Source organism: Scylla paramamosain, chromosome 12, assembly GCF_035594125.1.
Source record: "Scylla paramamosain isolate STU-SP2022 chromosome 12, ASM3559412v1, whole genome shotgun sequence".
In the NCBI taxonomy this organism is placed as follows: domain Eukaryota; kingdom Metazoa; phylum Arthropoda; class Malacostraca; order Decapoda; family Portunidae; genus Scylla; species Scylla paramamosain.
Window position 1 is genome coordinate 26,259,891 of NC_087162.1, and position 20,163 is coordinate 26,280,053.

At 48.5% G+C, this 20,163-nt stretch overlaps 2 protein-coding genes and 1 non-coding gene across 4 annotated transcripts; 2 read left to right on the top strand and 1 right to left on the bottom strand.

The window, feature by feature from the left end:
* Positions 1–2,244: 2,244 nt before the first annotated feature.
* On the top strand, positions 2,245–10,562 carry LOC135105459 (probable glutamate receptor). Its single transcript, XM_064013582.1, has 13 exons — positions 2,245–2,333; positions 2,463–2,587; positions 2,750–2,866; positions 3,341–3,561; positions 5,225–5,341; positions 5,687–5,842; positions 6,201–6,291; positions 6,388–6,667; positions 6,991–7,208; positions 8,218–8,398; positions 9,168–9,267; positions 9,923–10,052; positions 10,291–10,562. Exons 1-13 carry the CDS (start codon positions 2,255–2,257, stop codon positions 10,405–10,407), a joined length of 1,932 nt encoding a protein of 643 aa, XP_063869652.1. The 5' UTR covers positions 2,245–2,254; the 3' UTR covers positions 10,408–10,562.
* A 628-nt stretch (positions 10,563–11,190) lies between these two features.
* On the bottom strand, positions 11,191–11,302 carry LOC135106102 (U6 spliceosomal RNA). Its single transcript, XR_010271124.1, has one exon. It is a non-coding gene; the product is annotated as a U6 spliceosomal RNA (small nuclear RNA).
* Positions 11,303–15,017: 3,715 nt separating this feature from the next.
* LOC135105460 (glutamate receptor ionotropic, kainate 5-like) lies at positions 15,018–19,913 on the top strand. 2 transcript variants are annotated; one of them, XM_064013584.1, is made up of 7 exons: positions 15,018–15,925; positions 16,014–16,293; positions 16,461–16,678; positions 17,339–17,519; positions 17,898–17,997; positions 18,785–18,914; positions 19,393–19,913. In XM_064013584.1, exons 1-7 carry the CDS (start codon positions 15,785–15,787, stop codon positions 19,507–19,509), a joined length of 1,167 nt encoding a protein of 388 aa, XP_063869654.1. In that variant the 5' UTR covers positions 15,018–15,784; the 3' UTR covers positions 19,510–19,913. The 2 variants fall into 2 exon arrangements, with proteins under 2 accessions (XP_063869654.1, XP_063869653.1); XM_064013583.1 differs by lacking the exons at positions 17,898–17,997; positions 18,785–18,914; positions 19,393–19,913 and having other exon boundaries at positions 15,018–15,423; positions 15,835–15,925; positions 16,461–17,393.
* The last annotated feature ends 250 nt before the right edge of the window (positions 19,914–20,163 follow it).

Consider the following 20,163-nt stretch of genomic DNA (forward strand, 5'->3'; position numbering starts at 1 on the left):
GATGTATCACGGATGAGACTTTCAGATTGTTTTTCCATAACACATTGTATAAATATGTCCGGAAGATACAAGAAGGATGAGTATTGTCAGGAATACCGTCAGCCCCTCAAAGATACTCCTACGTTCAAGTAAAAAGGGCAATACTTAAAAGTTTTTCCTGTCCTCTCGTAAATGTCCAGACACTTCTTCGTTCTCTTCCCGTCATGCTTATGCCTCTCTCTTTGCCTCAAGGTTGCATCTCTTACAATTTTCTATCACTACTTTCACGCTAACTGCTCTTCTGATCTTGCTAACTGCATGCCTTCCCTCTTTCCTCCGTCTCGCTGCATAAGTCTTCCTTCTTCCTTTCCCCCTATGACCTAAACTCCTTCAAAGGAAGATTTAAAGACACCTCTTGAGTTTTAGATAATCTTTTTGAATTGAATACTTTTATGGGACTGGCACCTTCAGTGGGCTTCTTTTTCTGTCTTTTTGTAGCCCTTGGCCAGTGTCGTTTAGAAGGTAGTCACTTGGCACTGGGGCGGATGGCACTCAGGTCATATAGGCCTCAGGTCAGATAATCGAAATAGATCGGCCAGAGTACAAAATGCCTCAGGACGTTTGGTAATCGAGAAAACCCATCCAAACTACCATCCACTGCACATTGACCTAGACAAAGAGAGAGAAAGGCAGTGAGTGTGTGTGTGTGTGTGTGTGTGTGTGTGTGTGTGTGTGTGTGTGTGTGTGTGTGTGTGTGTGTGTGTGTGTGTGTGTGCAAACGATTCTCTAAACTCATTGTTCATAAGAAAATGTTCCGAGAGTTGGCTTCTACACAAGTGCCGTCACCTTGCTTGCAGAACGCAAGACACACGCGATGCGCGTCTCACGTTGTGTTGATAAGCAGGATTACCGTCCCAGTTTTGTTGTTACAGTTCATGACAGCTTGTAACAGCTTGCATGTAAAGAGGATAAGGAGATGTTTCCTTAACCATCCACGGTAGGGTGTTGAAACTTGAGGGCAGCGAGCGGTGCCAGGAGGCTCGTCCTGAAGATTTCACAGAGGCACAGCGGCGACTGCAAGGCTTCCAGTCGACAAGCACAGGAACCCTTCATCATGTAAATATGAGCATTCTCTCTCTCTCTCTCTCTCTCTCTCTCTCTCTCTCTCTCTCTCTCTCTCTCTCTCTCTCTCTCTCTCTCACTGTTATTTAGTGTTCAAGCAGCGTGCATCAGTGAGCGTTGTTGCACCGTGGTGGTAACACCGTTCCTTCCTGCAGGCCATCGGGATATGCGCAGCGAAACTTTCGACCCACGGGTCTCGGCGAGCGTGCCCGGCTGGTGTGGCTGTGGGTGGCGGGTGGTTCCGTGCACAACATATCCGTCCTCACGGGCACCAGTGTCACCACAGTCTACAGGTGGATCCGGAGGTGGCAGCGAGAGGGTCACGTCAACAGCAGACCGAGGAGTGGGCGGCGGCGGTTGGGAACGAGCAGGGGCGGTGCCTCAGCGCAGATGCGACAGATCGTTTCCAGGCAGTCCTCGTGGCTCACGCCGGCCAGCACGCACAACACGATGCCTCACCGTGACCCTTGTGACTTCCACGTGCACCAAGCAGCAGCGTGGTCTGTCAAGCCCCTCACTGGACAGAGGACAAGCTGGCAGGCGGAAAGCAGAACGGAAGAAATGCCAAGCTTCGCTTTTCTTGAGCCCACACATGCAGCACACCCACAGCCTCCATTACTCCCTCACCAGCACCAGCTGCAGACATGTTCGAGCGACGCCTCCAGCTTAACACGACCGTGGCGCTGAACGAGACTCTTCCTGCAGTAAAATATAACTATGACAAAAGTTTCGTGTGTTTTCTTCCTAAACTCCTTTACTCCTGTCGTGTTATCAGATTATTCCTTGAGCTTCACGTGCAATCGTACTCCTGTTATTAAATGTGCCTGTTCTTTTGTGTAACGTGCAAGTCAGTCACTACTTGGTTGACTTATGTTTTCAGTGAAAAACAAATAATATGATTTGGTAACATCAGGGTGAGGTGAGTTGTCTTGCAGTAGCATTTCTGACTTCCGGTCATGACACGCAACACTCCTGCACCATAACACAGTGACGGCCTTGAACATCATTGCCTTGACTGGTTACGAGGCTGGATCCTTTAGACTTATCGAATATTTTCCCAAATAAAGGGTTCTTATAGTTAGGTTTAATATAATATTGGATTATTAAGTAACATGCCATGACCATGCAGGCGAGGCGTGCACATCCGAGGTTCATGGCGTCGCTAATGTTGATGGTGGCGTGCGTGGCGCTGCTGGCGAGCCTGAGCATCGAGGAGGCGCCGCAGCCGCGGGGTGAGTCCTCCACACACTGCTGCACCTCACCATACACCAAAGCGTGACACAAGCACCGCCACAGACACACTGAGCTAAACAGTGTCTCTATCTCTTTCCCCTCTCTGGGCCCTCGCCGCCGCCGTCCAGGGCGTGGGGAGACGCTGGAGGCAGCGGGAGCTGCAGCGGCGGCAGTGCTGGCCAGGGCGTGGCAGCCACACTGCTGCGTCATCATGTTAACGGACGGCGCCGCCTCCACGCACGCTGTGGCCAAGGTGTGTCTACACTTGTTCTCTTTAAACCTGTTGGATTTTCAGCAAAACTTGGAATGACTGCAGCAGGAAGAGCAGTGGTGCCCCGGTGCCCTCCTGCGCCTTCTGCTGCGGCAATGAGTCAGTCTCTGGGCTCACACACTCTGTCTCTCATGTTCCCTTCAGGCGCTGCGGCAGATGGCGGCGCCCTGGGGAGCCGCTGTGCTGGAGGTGCCGCCAGGGGCTGACGGACCCAAGGACTCCCTACCACTGCTGCGCCGCGCCCTGCGCCAGGCACACGAGGTGAGGCACGGTGAGAGATTGACAGGAGGCCACGTGGAGGAAGGTGAGAGGTGGGAGATGATAGGGACAGTGACAGGGGTGTGATGTCCACAGGTGACAATGACAGTGACAGTGGTGTGGTGTCAACAAGTGACAGTGATAAGGGGGTTGTGTCTACAGGTGACAGTAACAAGGGTGTGGTGTCCACAGGGGCTGACGGACCCAAGGACTCCCTACCACTGCTGCGCCGCGCCCTGCGCAAGGCACACAAGGTGAGGCACGGTGAGGGAATGAGAGGAGGCCGCGTTGAGGGAGGTGAGAGGCGGGAGGGGACAGTGGCAGTGACAAAGGTGTGGTGTCCACACGTGACAGTGACCAGGAACTGGTGTCCATAGGTGACAGTGACAGGGGTGTGGTGTCCACAGGTGATAGTGACAGTGACAGGGGTGTGGTGTCCACAGGTGACAGTGACAGTGACGGGTGTGGTGTCCACAGGTGCAGCGGGTGTCGTGGTGTGTGGTGGTGGTAGTGGTGAGTGACGACCCTTCCTTCCTCGCTGCCTGGACGGAGCTGGCCAGGAGTGGCGGCCTACTGGCGTGGCCCACGCAGCTAGTGGCGCTCACCGGCCTGCCCAAGGATCGCCTCCGTCACCTGCACTCAAGCTTCTCCCACGTCAACGCTGTGCTCATCGTCAGCGACGGCGACGACTCGCCGAGGTGACGTGGGGTGCGGGGAGGATTTTTGATTGACTGTTTATACACATCTTACGGCGCTGCAACATCCATTGGCACATGAAGATGTACCCGTTCTTTCCCGACACAGCAGCGATAGTGACAGGGACTGGCACTTCAATGGTCCTTTTTTGAGAGAAAAAATAAAGAAAAAAAAAGAAATAGGTAAACAATAAATTAAACGGGTGACTGGCTTGGGGCTGTGACACAAACTTGACGTTCCTGAATCACATTTTGTAGCGTGGTCATGCCACACGAGGATACTGGTATTGTATTATCAAAGATTTTTCTTGGTGTACAGACGCAGAAGGCTAACCACGAGTGCTGGGCAGCCTTGACACGTCATGTTCTCAAACACAATCAGCTTAACAACAAAGAGAACAACTGTATACAGGTGACTGTCTTTTTTTTTTTTTATGTAGGAAGGACACCAGCCAGGGGCAAGGAAATCTAATAAAAAGGCCCACTGAGATGCCGGTCTCCAAACAGGGTCCAAAGCGGTAGTCAAAAATTGAAGGATAAATGTCTTGAAACCTCCCTCTTGAAGGAGTTCAAGTCATAAGACGGTGGAAATAAAGAAGCAGGCAGGGAGTTCCAGAGTTTACAAGAGAAAGGGATGAATGATTGAAAATACTGGTTAACTCCTGCATTAGGGAGGTGGATAGAATAAGGGTGAGGGAAGGAAGAAAGTCTTGTGCAGCTAGGCCTTGGGAGGAGGGAAAGCATGCATTTAACAAGATCAGAGGAGCACTTAGCATGAAAATAGCGGTAGAAGATAGCAGAAGATGCAACTTTGCGGTGATGAGAAAGAGGCTGAAGACAGTCAATTAGAGGAGAGGAGTTGATGAGACGAAAAGCTTTTGATTCCACCCTGTCTAAAAGAGCGATATGAGTGGAACCCCCCCTAGACGTGTGAAGCATACTCTATACATGGACGGATAAGGTCCCTGTACAGAGTTAGCAGCTGGAATGGTGAGAAAAACTGGCGGAGACGTCTCAGAACACCTAACTTCATAGAAGCTGTTTTTAGCTAGAGATGAGATGAGAAGTTTCTAGTTTAGATTATAAGGACAGATCAAGGATGTTCAGTGTAGGAGAGGGGGACAGTTAAGTGTCGTTGAAGAAGAGGGGATAGTTGTCAGGAGTTCTGTGGCTTCCCTACGTGAAATATTTACGTCCTGATGGATTGGATGTATATGAAAAGACGTGGAAAAGTGCAGGTTGGTGTCATCAGCGTAGGAGCGGATAGGACAAGAAGTTTAGTTTAGAAGGTCATTGATGAATAATAAGAAGAGAGTGGGTGACAGGACAGAACCCTGAGGAACACCACTGTTAATAGATTTAGGAGAAGAATAGTGACCGTCTACCACAGCAACAATAGAACGGTCAGGAAGGAAACTTGAGATCAAGTTACAAAGAAGAATAGAAGCCGTAGGAGGGTAGTTTGGAGATCAAAGCTTTGTGTCAGACTCTATCAAAAGCTTTCGATATGTCAAAGGCAACAACAAAAGTTTCACCAAAACCTCTAAAAGAGGATGACCAAGACTCAGTAAGGAAAGCCAGAAGATCACCAGTAGAGCAGCCTTGACGGAACCCATACTGGCGATCAAATAGAAGTGATATATATTTAAGAGCATCCTTGTTGCAGGTGCGAGGTGGTGGTGCACTTCCCTTACAGCGAGCACGTGGTGCAGGTGGCCAGGTGGCGTTCTGGCCGCCTCACCCTCGCCTCCTCTCTGCCTCTCTTCCCGGACAAGTTCCACAGGTGAGTCTGGACTATTTCTTGGTTTTCCTCATCCTCCCAGGACACGCCCAGGGGGAGGCGCCGGTAATAAAGCCCCACTACTTTGGGGGAGGGGCACCACTATAGGGGAGCGCCGATATAGGGGCTTGTGATGTGAGGGAGGGACACCATCAGAGGAAGGCATCACGACGGAGGGGTAACACCACGGAGAGGCGCTGTCGCACTGAGGTACCACACTAAGGGAACGCCTCTACGGAGACACCGCCAGAGAGAGAGAGAGAGAGAGAGAGAGAGAGAGAGAGAGAGAGAGAGAGAGAGAGAGAGAGAGAGAGAGAGAGGTCACTTTCCCTCTCTGTCCCTGCACAGGTTCGTGGAGCGACCTTTCCTTCGCCTCACCGCCCAGGAGTTCCCGCCCCACGTGGTGATGCAGTACAGGGCGGCTCCTGGGGGTGGCACCAAACTGGTGTTCTCGGGCGCCATGATGAGCGTTCTTGAAGTCCTCGCCCAGTCCCTCAACTTCAGGTGCGCGTGGCTCCCTCAGAACACCGGTGTGGCAGGGGATTTGTGTGCCATTCATTGTCTATTCTACTGTTATATCAATGTAATGCTTCGATGACAAAGCTTATCAGTGGATACTAAGCATCACAAAACCCCAGCGCAGAGGTACACTTTGCCAGACCAGCCCACACGCCACTACTCACCATAAGTCTGCCTGTTTGTCAGCAACACCCACTACGCACCCTACACTTGGGCAGTAATGATAAACTTCATTAAAACTTTTAAAGACCATGGTAGCGGAACAGAGCATTCATGTATCGACATATTGTGAACTTTACCAACCAAGCTAATGTTTTACTTACATTGAATCCTTCCCTGCCAGTTACGATGTGGTACCTCCTCCTGACGGCTCCTTCGGCAACAGGCTACCCAACGGTACGGTCACGGGGATGGTGGGCATGGTGGTCCGCCAGGTGAAGCTCCGCACAGCGCAGTGATTAGTACTTCTGTTCCTTAAACACCGTGACCGTGATCATCCTAAACACCTCCTGCACCTCTCTGCCCGACAGGAGGTAGACCTTGGCCTGGGTCCCTTCGGCTTCTCCGCGGTGCGAACCTTGATCATTGACTACACAGTGCCGGTGGTGAACGACTACCTCAGGATCCTGGCTGGTCGCGGCCGCCCTGAGGTGGACCCCTGGGGCTTCCTGCTGCCCCTAGCCCCCCTTGTGTGGGTGGGCCTGGTGGTGGCGCTGGTGGTGGTGATGGCCATTGTTCTGCTCCTCGCCCGTTGCGTCTCCCTCTATCCCCCGGCCCTCGCCCCATACGTCAGGGTCCTGCTGCAGGAGAGTGAGTGCACCCTCACTAGGCTTAGATACTGAAAACGTGGGAACTGCAGTTGAACTATTATTGCTCACACATACACACACACACACACACACACACACACACACACACACTCTCTCCCTCTCTCTCTCTCTCTCTCTCTCTTCTCTCTCTCTCTCTCTCTCTCTGGCAGACTCGTGGCTTCCGTCGCTGTGGGGTTGGGGGCGGCTGGTGCTGGGCGGCTGAACTATTGCTCTCTCTCTCTGGCAGACTCGTGGCTTCCGTCGCTGTGGGGCTGGGGGCGGCTGGTGCTGGGCGGCTGAACTATTGCTCTCTCTCTCTGGCAGACTCATGGCTCCCGGCGCTGTGGGGCTGGGAGCGCCTGGTGCTGGGGGGATGGATGCTGGCCATGCTCGTGGTGACGCAGAGCTACACAGGGAACCTCATGTCCCTGCTGGCGGTGCGTTACATCCCGCAGCCCTTCCAGACGCTGCGCGCGCTGCTCGACGATTCCGCCACCACCATGATCTGGGAGTACAATACTGCATATGTCAACTACTTTCGTGTGAGTTTTTTTTTTTTTTACATTCAAAGTCGCCTTCATGTTGCCACTCTGCATGACCAGAAAACACAAAAAAATAAAAGACGTTTCTTCACTCTTAATTTGTGTCTTATATAAGAGAAGAAAATACAAGCCAGTAACGGTTTGAGAGACTCACGATTGTGTTGTAATTGTCTCATACTACGTAACTATGAATCTACTGTAAGAAAGCAAAAATGTCATAGGTAGATTTTTTTTATATGCGCCAAGAGCAACAATATATATTGTTGTGTAGCCAGAGGACTCAGGCCTAACCAGATCTGCCTGTTACTGACGCTATCTGGCGCCAGTCACTCCTTGTCAGGATTCTGGGCTGATATCGCTGCTCGAAACTTACCCAGTCACGTAGGTTCAATGTCTATGGGCCTTGTGGGTCTATCCAGCTTGCACTCGACTAGCAGGGCAGGCAAAGGTGGGTGGAACGGAAGTCCTTGGTATATAAGGAGACAAGGCACACTGTATGAGCTCACAGTCACAGTTCCTAGCGAGATGTACAAACAGTACCACACACTCGGGAGGCGGAGACAAAGGAAGATGAAGGTAGTGGGCACAGCAGGTTTTCTCTCTACTCTAGTCTGGCGACAACTAACTCTACGTATGTACATATATATATATATATATATATATATATATATATATATATATATATATATATATATATATATATATATATATATATATATATATATATATATATATATATATATATATATATATATATATATATATATATATATATATATATATATATATATATATATATATATATATATATATATATATATATATATATATATATATATATATATATATATATATATATATATATATAAAGGTCCACTTAGGTGTTAGTCTGTAAAGAAGAGCCAAAAGGTTAACTATACAAGGATGGCTATTGCATTTTCATTAGTGGAACTACTACTATACTCGTAAAACTTTGGTATACCACTGTGCTCCTCCATCTGCTCTTCAGACAACGGAGACCGGCATCCTGAGGGAGGTGCGGAAGATGGACGCTGCGGGCCAGGTCCAGTACGTGCTGGCAACGGAGTACTCGAACATGCTGCGAGGAGAGGTGCGGCGCGGGAGTCACGTGTTCATCGGCGAGGACCTCACCAGCAAGATTCTAATGGCGCAGCAGTTCTCCGAGACAGGCAAGGCGTGGCTTAACCCTTTCACTGCCATATGCAACAATTCACGGCACTAAAAAAGCAGTGTATGGAATTTTCATGTGTCTACAAGAAACAAAAGGAATTAAAAAGAGTAGATTCTGCAATTTCTAGGCAATACAATGCTCGGAGATGGCTGTAGAACAAGGAAAGATGTCTCAGAGCGGTTAGTGATTTAGGAAAGATGTGTCATATGGAAGTGGTGCGTTTTTTCTTAAATGATGTGACATTAGTCGTGGTCGCGTGAGGAATTGCCTCTTGTAATCAGGATGTGTTGTTTAGTGCTATATATTGGTGTACAGATAGATTAACATTTACTTCCTTCCTGTAGGTGACATACTCAGACGAGGTTACCAAAGACAGAACTACTGGCTGGATGGGTGGTTACTCTTAGGCCATAGTTAAACGTCACATCGACGTCACGAAAGAATGACGACACCTAGTCTCGCTACCTGTGCCTTTAAATCTTAGTTAAGTTTACCCTAAACTTCCTCTTATAACTGCCTTCATTATTCACATATGACACCAAAGCATATTTTTGCCAATTATGTAGGGTTCTCAGACATCCTCTGCCAAAACAGCATCCTTGTCCAACACAATATTAAGATTTTATTTGGGAAAAACGATGGGACACGGCCGCTGAACTCATTAGTAGGCAGGTGCACCAGGAGGAAATCAGACGAAATGTGTTACTCCTGCCAAGAAACCTGAAGTCGGCGTCACGGAAGCTCATCTGACCCCCTTCCCCTGGCAGGCAGTTGTGACTTCTACACCTCGAGGGAATCCTTCATGCCGTTCCTGTACTGCATGATTGGCCCCAAACACAGCCCCCTCGTGCAAAGCGTCAGCAAGCGGTGAGTGAGTCACTGGGGGATAGACTAATCTAAGAGGCCTGCAGTGCATTAGTGTTATCAGTCAGGGTTGGCAGTAAGTGAAATCAAAGCTCTTGATACATTATTAAATTCTACATTTTCGACTAAAGTTATTATTCAGATCTTGTTTAGTACTGGTCAGAATTTGAGTTATCTGATGCACTCACTCCCACTGGCTTGAGTTTTCTCTAAATGCTACGCCCTCTGACCTGCTGGCAGTGCTCCTATGAGAGATTCTTAGCAGATCAGAAGACCTGACATTGAGGTAAAACTAAAGACACAAAGGAAGAGAGTGTGACATATTTCTCGACTTCTGGCCATGATTGTACACCACGGCCACTAGGGACATTCCCTGGTCAGGTTTTGATGAAGTCACAGTGTCGTGTTCTGAGGAAGCTGGCGTGACCTCTAACATCTAAAAAGAGATTTCAGTACCTTAACAATCGTACATTCAGGACCAGTTAGTAGTTTTCAGATCATGTACGCAAGACGTTTACTTTATCCGGCTTGTGAAGGGTGACGCTACCAGCCCTACGCCAGCGCTCATGACTGAGTGCAGCACATGTTTTTGCTTACGGTTCGAGTAAATTGTTCTGTTTTTTCCGTCTGTATGAGTGTCGGTGGTTGGTGTTCCCAGCATCACGTGGATCACGGAGGCGGGCCTGTACGACCATTGGATGGGCGGCTTCAGCTCAAACTCCACAGTGTGTGAGCGCCCGCCGACCAAGATCACCGTGAGGACCCCGCTTTCACTCGGCAATGTGTGGGTGAGTGCAGAAGCATGGGGACGTGTAAGAGTAGGGGAAGTTATAAGAAGTAAAGAAATCAGTAAGATATATAAATTTATCCTTAAATTTTGGATAACCCTTTTGAATACACTCTTTAGGGACTAACATCTTCAGTGGGCCTTTTTCTTTTATTGCCTTTTTGTTGCCTTAGGCGAGTGTCTTCTCTTACAGAAAAAAAAAACAAAAAAATATACCTGCACACACTGTCTTGTTGCAGGGCATGTTTGCAATTCTGGTGGTGGGCAACGCTGTGAGTCTGCTGCTGTTCCTGGTGGAGGTGCTGGCAGGCCACCACCTCCACTTCCTCCTGACGGCGACCTCCTCCTGGACGTGACCTCGCTCTGCGCCTCGACACAACCTTTGCTTTCATAGGATGCAGCATTTTGCTCTTATAAGGAAGGAGGAATGCATAATGTACGACACGAGAGCTCTGCAAACAGTTGTAATGATAGAGCATGTATCAAACTCTTCGTATATTTCTTAAAAGTTTAGAAATGTATCTCTAACCTGACTTTTCACGAGGACACGTTTTTATGAAGGTATCTTTCTATGTTCCTGAAGTCAGTCGCGAGGGTATCACTCAATGGCATATAAGACAGGCGTTTGATAGTGAGGTAGATGTCTTGCTTCCGTACATAAGTAGCTGGGACATGTACCACATGAACACGGCTATCTATACTCAACTTATGATACCACCACGCAAATAGGTAAAAAATAAATAAATAAAATAAAATAAAAATAAATAAATAAGATAAATAGATAGATAAATAAATAAATAAATAATAAGTAAGTAAAAATAAATAAATGAAAATAAATAAATAAATAAATAAATAAATAGAGAACAAGAGACGTGGAGGAGCGAAGGGTGGAACCAGAACACCCTGGATTCCCTGCCACCAACCGAATTCCCCCCAAAAAACTGTAGCCAATCAATGCAGAGATGGGGAGTCAGTGCGCGTGCTTGGGTGGCAGTGACCTGACTCTTGCTTGATTAAAAGCCGCTCATCTCCCAGACTTCGACACTGCTTGTGCTGCCTCTTCCCTGCGCCGCACCTGTACCAAGGCCACGACAAAGGTATGGTTCAGTTAAGAGCCTCGTGACACACACACACACACACACACACGCACACACATTTTTTTTTTGCGTGTCATCCTTGCGCAGGGGTCATGCTAATCTTCTCTGTATCATTCCAATTTTAGTATATGTATGTGTATATGTATGTACACACACACACACACACACACACACTGCCCCGTGGCTCAGTGGCAAAGGAGACGAGTCTGTGTTGGACGCTATGGCTGGCGTAAGTTCGAACCTCACTAGGGATTCGAAAGCAGCAGTTACTGTCTTTCCTGACCAGGGGGATGGTGTGTGTGTGTGGTGTGTGAGGTCACAATCTTACCCAGTGATCGGTAATAATGAGCTCTAAACTCACACTGAGAGGATAACAGTTGGTGGTTACAGGTCCGCTTAAATATCGATAGCGAATTATCTTATTTGTGGTAGTTAATGTAACAACGGGAAACCATCATTGAGACAGTTCGTAAGTATACAGTAAGTAATACATTAAGAAAAGCTTTACTAGATATTCGTTGACACGTTGTGCCGTGAGTGTAGTTTTTCAAAGCTCTCATCTAAACTTATACAAGACTATTATCAAGCTGAGAAGAAGCTGTAGCAGTCAGAAGGTTAATTCTTATGGTAACAGATTCCACAACCATTACAGCAATACTACATTCATATTGGCTGCTTTGATCGCTGCCACCACCACATCGCACTAAGACAAGAAACACGCCACACCAAAGCTGCTACTCACCTTTATCAATGACCACGTTCACGAGGCCGGCTGCTGGTGTCCTTTCCAGCAGACATGTCGTCAAGCTAATGTAAACCTGGTATGACATCAGTATGATCAGGAGTAGGATAATTAGTGGTATAGAACAATGACATTTTCGTTTTGCACTTCACTTACGGGAAGGTGAAAGGCGTAAGTTAGGTTGAAAATCAAATCCAGGTGAAAGCATGCAAAGGTAGGGAAGGTTGGAGGTAGGTAGGAAAGATAACTCTGAAGTGTACAAATCTGATAAGGTGTGTGCAGCGCCGTTCCCCTCAGGCCGCCATGTGTGGGTTCCGCTCGTTCAGGCCGACGGAGGGCCACGAGCGGGCGGGGTTCGTGTGGCTGTGGGCCTCGGGGATGCCGGTGCGCGACATTGCCGTCCGCAGCGGCACCAGCGTCACCACCGTCTACAGGTGGATCCGGCGCTGGCAGCGGGAGGGTCACGTCAACTCCAAGACAAGGAACTGTCGCCTGGTGCTCCCCACCACTCCGCCGCCACACAAGCAGCTGTCTCCTCCAGGGGAGCCGGTGGCCACCTCTTTCGCCTCTTCCTGTGCCTCTGTTCCCTCTCCTGCTCCTCGCCCGGGAGTCGCCCTCCCCGGCATTCAGACTGGTACACCCAACTTCCCTCACCCGCAACACGCCCGCACCGTCACCACTCCCTGGAATCAGCACTACATGAATAACTGCTTCAAAACCAGTCACCCAGGATTCCAAAATACAAGACGGTATTGTACTAATAAATGACAAGTCGAACATGAAGTCACTTTAGAATGCTTTTTTGAAAAGAGCAACAGCCAGTCGACCATCAACATGAGACACAAGGCTCCTGAGCTTCCCGCGGTGAACATTTACCGCCCCGACCTTCTGTTGGTCGTCACATTCTTCCTTTACACACGATGAACAAAATGAACAAAGCCATGCGTCTCAAATATGATAATACTTTGATATTCATCTGTATTGACAAAACTGAGGAAGGACACCTGATGATGATTTGCAGAGAGAGAAAAAGAAAAGGAAATTAAAACTGAAAATGATATTTACTATCAAAAGAAAAAATCAAGGCTTTTAAATAAATGTTCGCGTATAAAATCTTGTGTTGGAAATTAAAGAACACTTTAATTACTTTTGAAATATGGAAATAAATATTCAAAATGTGAAAATAAATATTTGAACTAAACAGTGTGAACAACATGCTTCCATCCGGTCCAGACTCACGAGCAACCTTCTGTTAAATCTTTATTATAATAATCTAGCAATCGATCTATTCTTTTTATTCTTATCCTTTGATGCTTCTCAAACTGCCAGATTCTTTAGAAAAATCACTTAATCAAGAGAGAGAGAGAGAGAGAGAGAGAGAGAGAGAGAGAGAGAGAGAGAGAGAGAGAGAGAGAGAGAGAGAGAGAGAGAGAGAGGATACAGAAGAAAATTTATAATATCTTCACAGCAGCTCGTGTCCCCAGGATGTCAGCGTGGGTTGAGAAGAGTCTTGCCGTGTGCTGCGTGGCGCTGCTGGCGAGGCTGAGCATCGGGGAGGCACCGAGGCCTCGGGGTGAGTCCTCCACACACTGCTGCACTTCACCATGCACCAACCGTGACACAAGCACTGCCACAGACACATTGAATTAAACAGTATCTCCCTCCCCGTCCTGACCCCTCGCCGCCGCCGACCAGGGCGTGGGGAGACGCTGGAGGCGGCGGGAGCGGCGGCGGCGGCAGTGCTGGCCAGGGCGTGGCAGCCACACTGCTGCGTCATCATGGTGACGGACGGCGCCGCCTCCACGCATGCAGTGACCAAGGTGTGTTCACACTTGTTCGCTCTAACTCTGCTGTTTTTTTTTTTTTTTTTGCCAAACTTGGAATGACTGCAGCAGGAAGAGCAGCGGCGTCCCGGGTCCCTCCTGCGCCTTCTGCTGCGGCAATCAGTCAGCCTCGCGGCTCACACACTGCCTCTCATGTTCCCCTCAGGCGCTGCGGCAGATGGCGGCGCCCTGGGGAGCTGCCGTGCTGGAGGTGCGGCCTGGGGCTGATGGACCCAACGACTCCCTGCCACTGCTGCGCCGCGCCTTGCGCCAGGCACGCGAGGTGAGGCACGGTGAAGGATTAATAGGAGGCCGTGGCGTGAAGCGACAGGCGGGAAGTGACAAGAGAGTACCGTGGTGTGAGGTGACAAGCGGGAGGTGACAGGGTGTTCGCAGGTGACATTGACAGGGGTGTGTTGTCCACAGGTGACAGTGACAGTGACTGGGGTGTGGTGTCCACAGGTGACAGTGACAGTGACAGGGGTTTGGTGTCCACAGGTGACAGTGACGGTGACAGGGGTGCGGTGTCCACAGGTGACAGTGACAGTGACAGGGGTGTGGTGTCCACAGGTGCAGCGGGTGTCGTGGTGTGTGGTGGTGGTGGTGGTGAGTGACGACCCTTCCTTCCTCGCTGCCTGGACGGAGCTGGCCAGGAGTGGCGGCCTGCTGGTGTGGCCCACGCAGCTCGTGGCGCTCACCGGCCTGCCCAAGGATCGCCTCCGCCACCTGCACCCAAGCTTCTCCCACGTCAACGCCGTGCTCATCGTCAGCGACGGCGGCGCCTCGCCGAGGTGACGTTGGGTACGGGGAGGATTTATGATGACTACATAACTGATTCTTTACACTCACGGCGCCACATCAGTTCTCGAAGAGCGCTGGGCTTTCGTGTCATACTTTCAAGTCATCTTGGGGCCACAAGAGGGAATCTTTTACTTACAAAGAGTGCTGAAGCAATATCTCGTTTTTAAGAAACCAATTAATGGCAGCGGCTTACCTTACGCTAAGAGTTTCCTGCTTAATAAATATCTCCATCATGCAGGTGACTGTTGCAGGTGTGAGGTGGTGGTGCACCTGCCGTACAGCGAACAGGTGGTTCAGGTGGCGAGGTGGCGTCCCGCGCGCCTCATCCTCGCCTCCTCCCTGCCGCTCTTCCCAGACAAGTTCCACAGGTGAGTCTGGACCATTTCTTGGCTTTCGTCAACCTCTCACGACACGGCTACGGGGAGGCGCCGGTACAGGGGCCCTACTACAATAGGGGTGAGAGCAAGTAGAAGAAAGTCTTGTGTGTCGAGGCCGAGGGAGTGGGAAGGCGTGCGGTTAACAGTTTTAGAAGAGAAGTCATCCTGAAATTAATGGCAGGAGAGAGTAAGAGATGCAACACCATTGCGGTAAGTGTGAGAATCAAGACAATCTATAAGAGACAAGGATTCGATGGCATGAACAGTTTTCGGTTCCATCTTTTCCTGAATCTGACTTGGGCCTCTCTCTGGACACGTGCTGTTGTCAGTATCGCCACATTTGATATTGTCTCTTTCCCTCCCTGCCCCTGGACAGGTTCCTGGAGAGGCCAAGTCTTCGTCTCACTGGCGAGGAGTTCCCGCCCCACGTGGTGCTGCAACGCAGGGCACACCCGGCTGGTGGCACCAGGTTGGTCTTCTCGGGCGCCATGATGAGTGTCCTCGGAGTCCTCGCCCACTCCCTCAACTTCAGGTGCCGGAAGTTGCGGCGCGGTGCCTTCCTCAGGGAAGCACCAGTGTCGCAGGGAATTTGTACGCCATTCTTTAGAGGCGCATTTGTCAATATAACGCTTAAGCTTGCCCATAAATACAATGTTTAGTCATGCAAGCGACAATGCTCAACAAGACAACACAAGACACATGTATCACTTAAACACACCCACATATATATTTCTACAACGGTTCTGTCACCCATTAATAAAATTTCGCGCTTGCTGGGAGCAAAATGAAATAAATTCTTGTAACTAACCAGCTGACCAACCAACAAACAAACACATGAGCAAATGTAGCTCATCATAATAAAAAAAAAGTTGATATGTAAAAATGTAACTCTCATGCCAGACTTTCCTCCAGCCGCGCCTGACGAAGTTGTCTTGCCCTGCAGTTACAACCTGGTGCGTCCTCCTGATGGTTCCTTTGGCACCAGGCTGCCCAATGGCTCAGGCACCGGCATGGTGGGCATGGTGAGCCGCCAGGTGAGGCTCGCACCAAGAAACTGATCTTCGGCACTTCTGTAGACACTTTCACTCTCACATACATCTTCCGCACCTCTCTGCCCGACAGGAGGTAGATCTTGGTCTGGGTCCCTTCGGCGTTACTGCGGCGCGCTCCTTGATCATTGACTACACGACGCCGGTAGTGAACGACTACCTCAGGATCCTGGCTGGCCGCGGCCGCCCTGAAGTGGACCCCTGGGGCTTCCTGCTGCCCCTAGCGCCCCTCGTGTGGGTGGGGCTAGTGGTGGCGCTGGTGGTGGTGATGGCCATTGTTCTGCTCCTCGCCCGTTGCCTCTCTCTCCATTCCCCGGCCCTCGCCCCCTACGTCAGGGTCCTGCTGCAGGAGAGTGAGTGCACTGTCACTAGTTAACACAGATCAGATACTAGGTGTGTGGGAACTGCAGCTGATCTATTGCTCTTTCTAGACTCGTGGCTGTTGGAGCTGTGGGGCTGGGGGCGGCTGGTGCTGACCGGCTGAACTATTGCTCTCTCTCTCTCTCTCTCTCTCTGGCAGACTCATGGTTGCCGGCGCTGTGGGGCTGGGAGCGGCTGGTGCTGGGGGGATGGATGCTGGCCATGCTCGTGGTGACGCAGAGCTACACGGGGAACCTCATGTCCCTGCTGGCGGTGCGCTACATACCGCAGCCCTTCCAGACGCTGCGCGCGCTGCTCGACGACTCCGCCACCACCATGATCTGGGAGTACGGCACTGCCTCCGTCAACAAGTTCCGCGTGAGTGTTTGTCATTCGAATTCCGCCATTTGGCGCCTCATCGCAGACTCGCCAGAACTGTGTGGTGATACTTTAGCATCATCATCCAGCATGTTTAGTTCTGTAGGGTGCTCGTGTTTAGTGTCTCGGAAAGGCATCGCTTCCGCCTCTGCCTGCACCTTGAGGTACATCGGGCCCTGTGCTGAACTCACGGAGCAAAGGTTGTGTCATCGTACTCCGGCAACCTCCCGTCAACACTGTCCGAACGTGTGCATGCGGTACCCTTTGGGAATACTTGTCTCTTTTGATAATACATACACGCATCAATGACGAACACTGCTGAATATCGTTTATTTCGAGTTTCATATGATAAAATAATAAATGCTGCCTGTATATGTAGCTAAAGTGTCCTGCATGCATGGCCTCGGACGTGTAGGTTGCCAAATACGATGATGCAACCCTCAGTCCCTGCGACAGAAAATGGTTGAATTAATCCCGAGTCCATTGTGTTAAGATTTTTATTTCTCATTTATTTTCGTTGACAAAGCTCAGTATTTCCTTTCATACAGCTTCATCTTCCCCTCTCTCCTTTCTTTGTCTCACCTTCAGTTCCCGCCACCACTACAGACACGTGTACAATTTTATCTTCTCCTCTCTCTCCTTTCTTTGCCTCATCTTCAGACAGCAGAGTTCGGCATCCTGCGGGAAGTGGGGGAGTCCGAGGCGGCGGGCAGGATCATGTTCGTGCTGGCGACGGAGTACCTGAACATCCTGCGTGGGCTGGTGCGGTCTGGGACTCATGCCTTTATTGGCGAGGACCTCACCGCCAGGGTTCTCATGGCGCAGGAGTTCTCTAGGACAGGCAAGGTGGAACTGAATGACTTGCACTTGCTTTTAGTTCGCTGTGGACTAACTTGTCTACAATGTGATCAGGAATTCGGTCTTTGATTTTCGTTTTCTCTTTCGCGGGAGGCAATAGTGACTTTTGCACCTCGAGGGAGTTTTTTTTTTATGCCTTCCTGTTGTTGTTTATTTTTGGTTCACTGTGAGTCTTTGCATCTACCTTGTGATCAGCATTTCGTCTTTTATCTTTCATCATCCTCCTCGCGGCAGGGATTTCTTCATGCCCTTTCTGTTCTTTCTTCTTTTTTTTTCTAGTTCACTAAGTTTTTTTTTTTTTTTTAATCTCCCTTGTGATAAAAAATTCGTTCTCTGACCTTCATCCTTCCTCTTCTGGCAGGCAGGTGTGACTTCTACGCCTCTAGGGAGGTCTTCATGCCTTTCCTGTTCTGCATGATCGGCCCCAAGCACAGCCCCCTCGTGTACAGCGTCAGCAAGCGGTGAGTGACACGCCGCGCACAGAACATTACGTGGTGGTGGCCAGCACGCCTCAAGGAATATCGCAGGGTGGAGTTTGGATACATGTGAGACAATAATACAACACTACAACAATACCGTTAATAGAACATGAATTTATGTATTTTTATTTACTTTGTTTTATTTTATTTACTGATCTATGTTTTATTGATTTCTTCATCTTTTTTCTTTGGGAGTTGTATCATAGTATCCACACACACAAAAAAAAACGATAAAATAAAGCATACATAGATACATGAAATAAAACAAAATTAATAAAAGATATTTAGATAAATAAATAGATAAAAACCAAAGATGACAGTCACGTGTCCACGAGAGACACACCATCACTTGACAAACTGTGTCACGTTCATGATGCTTCGTGATTGTGATCAGCGCGGCCCTCCCGTCAGTCACCGTTGTTGCACATACTCACATATCACGGGTTAAATTTATGGTTATGGAGGAGCCAAAATATAAGGAAGGCTATTACAGAATTTAAGATTCGTAGCAAAGCACCTCATAATGGCTCTCACTCAATTGTTACTATAGGAATACACGATATACTCCCAGTCTACCCAGTTTCTTTCTTTGTACGCAGCTTGAAAATAATGATTTATAACAGTTGGCAAGCCTGCATCAAAGCGCCCAGGATTCAGACCAATCCTGTAATACTCCAGTGCAAACACAACATAACCTGAACATGAAAACATCAATGAATTGCTTGCCAGAAGGTGAGAACTTATCAGTAACAAAGGTTCGTGTTGCCAGTATCACGTGGATCACCGAGGCGGGCCTGTACAACCACTGGATGGACAGCCTCAGCTCAAACTGGACGGTGTGTGAGCGAGCGCCATCCAGGATCACTGTCAGAACACGCCTGGGCCTCGGCAACGTGTGGGTGTGTACCGAGGATGTTAATGTTCTCACTAATATATCCTCCTAATATAGACTTCTACCATCTGCTCCTCACCAATTCCAACAGTCTTCTAGTACCTCTTCTTCTCATCTTTGTCTGTTGGGTCTCCTGAAGGTAAGATCCCAAAATCCTGCCCTCACTAATACACCCTCCGAACATAATCTTTAGTATCTGCTCTTCTCATCTAAGTCTATCCCTGTCTTCACCAATAAATCTTTCCAGAACAGTCTTCTAGCATCTATTCTTGTCGTGTAAGTGTGTCTGTAGGTCTCCTGTTCAAGGCAAAACCAAACACTCTGTCCAAACTAATGTACGAGCACCTTCCTAACACAGTCTTCTAGTATCTATCCTTCTAATCTAAGTGTGTCTGTTGGTCTCCTAAAGACAGGACCCAATCTCTGTCCTCACCAATATGTCCTTCTCACACACACGCACACCTGCACACAATATCTGATTGCAGGGCATGTTTGCGATCCTGGTAGTGGGCAACGCGTTGAGTCTGTTGCTGTTCCTGGTGGAGGTACTGACAGGCCACCACCTCCACTCCCTCCTGACGGTGACCTCCTCCTGGACATGACCTTGCTCAGCGCCTCGACACAGTACTTGCTTCCATCTCGATGCAACGTTCTTCTTTACAAGGGACGAGGAATGCGCAATATCTGATTCAGGAACAAGCTTTATACTTCTGAAACTTGGCAAATAACTATATTATTGGAATGCATGTTAATATCAGAGCTTTCATGCATTTTTCAAAAGATTGGAAACATGTCTGCAGACTTTCTTCTTGCAAATACATGTTTTTATAATGACATCTTTCCCTTTCTTATGGTCAGTACCTACTGGTGTCTTGCCAGTGTGACTTCCCAGTGTCCTCCCAGTGACTAACTGACTGACTGACCGACTGACTGACTGACTGAGAATTCCTCGTTCAGCTCCACAATAATTGCTAACGAGTGAATTATCATGCAAAACAAATGTGTAGAATAAATGAGTAAATGATAGATAAATAAATAAATGAATAAATAAATAAATAAATAAATAAATAAATAAATATATATATATATATATATATATATATATATATATATATATATATATATATATATATATATATATATATATATATATATATATATATATATATATATATATATATATATATATATATATATATATATATATATATATATATCAGGAAATCAATAAAAAAATAAACTTATAATGGCCATTA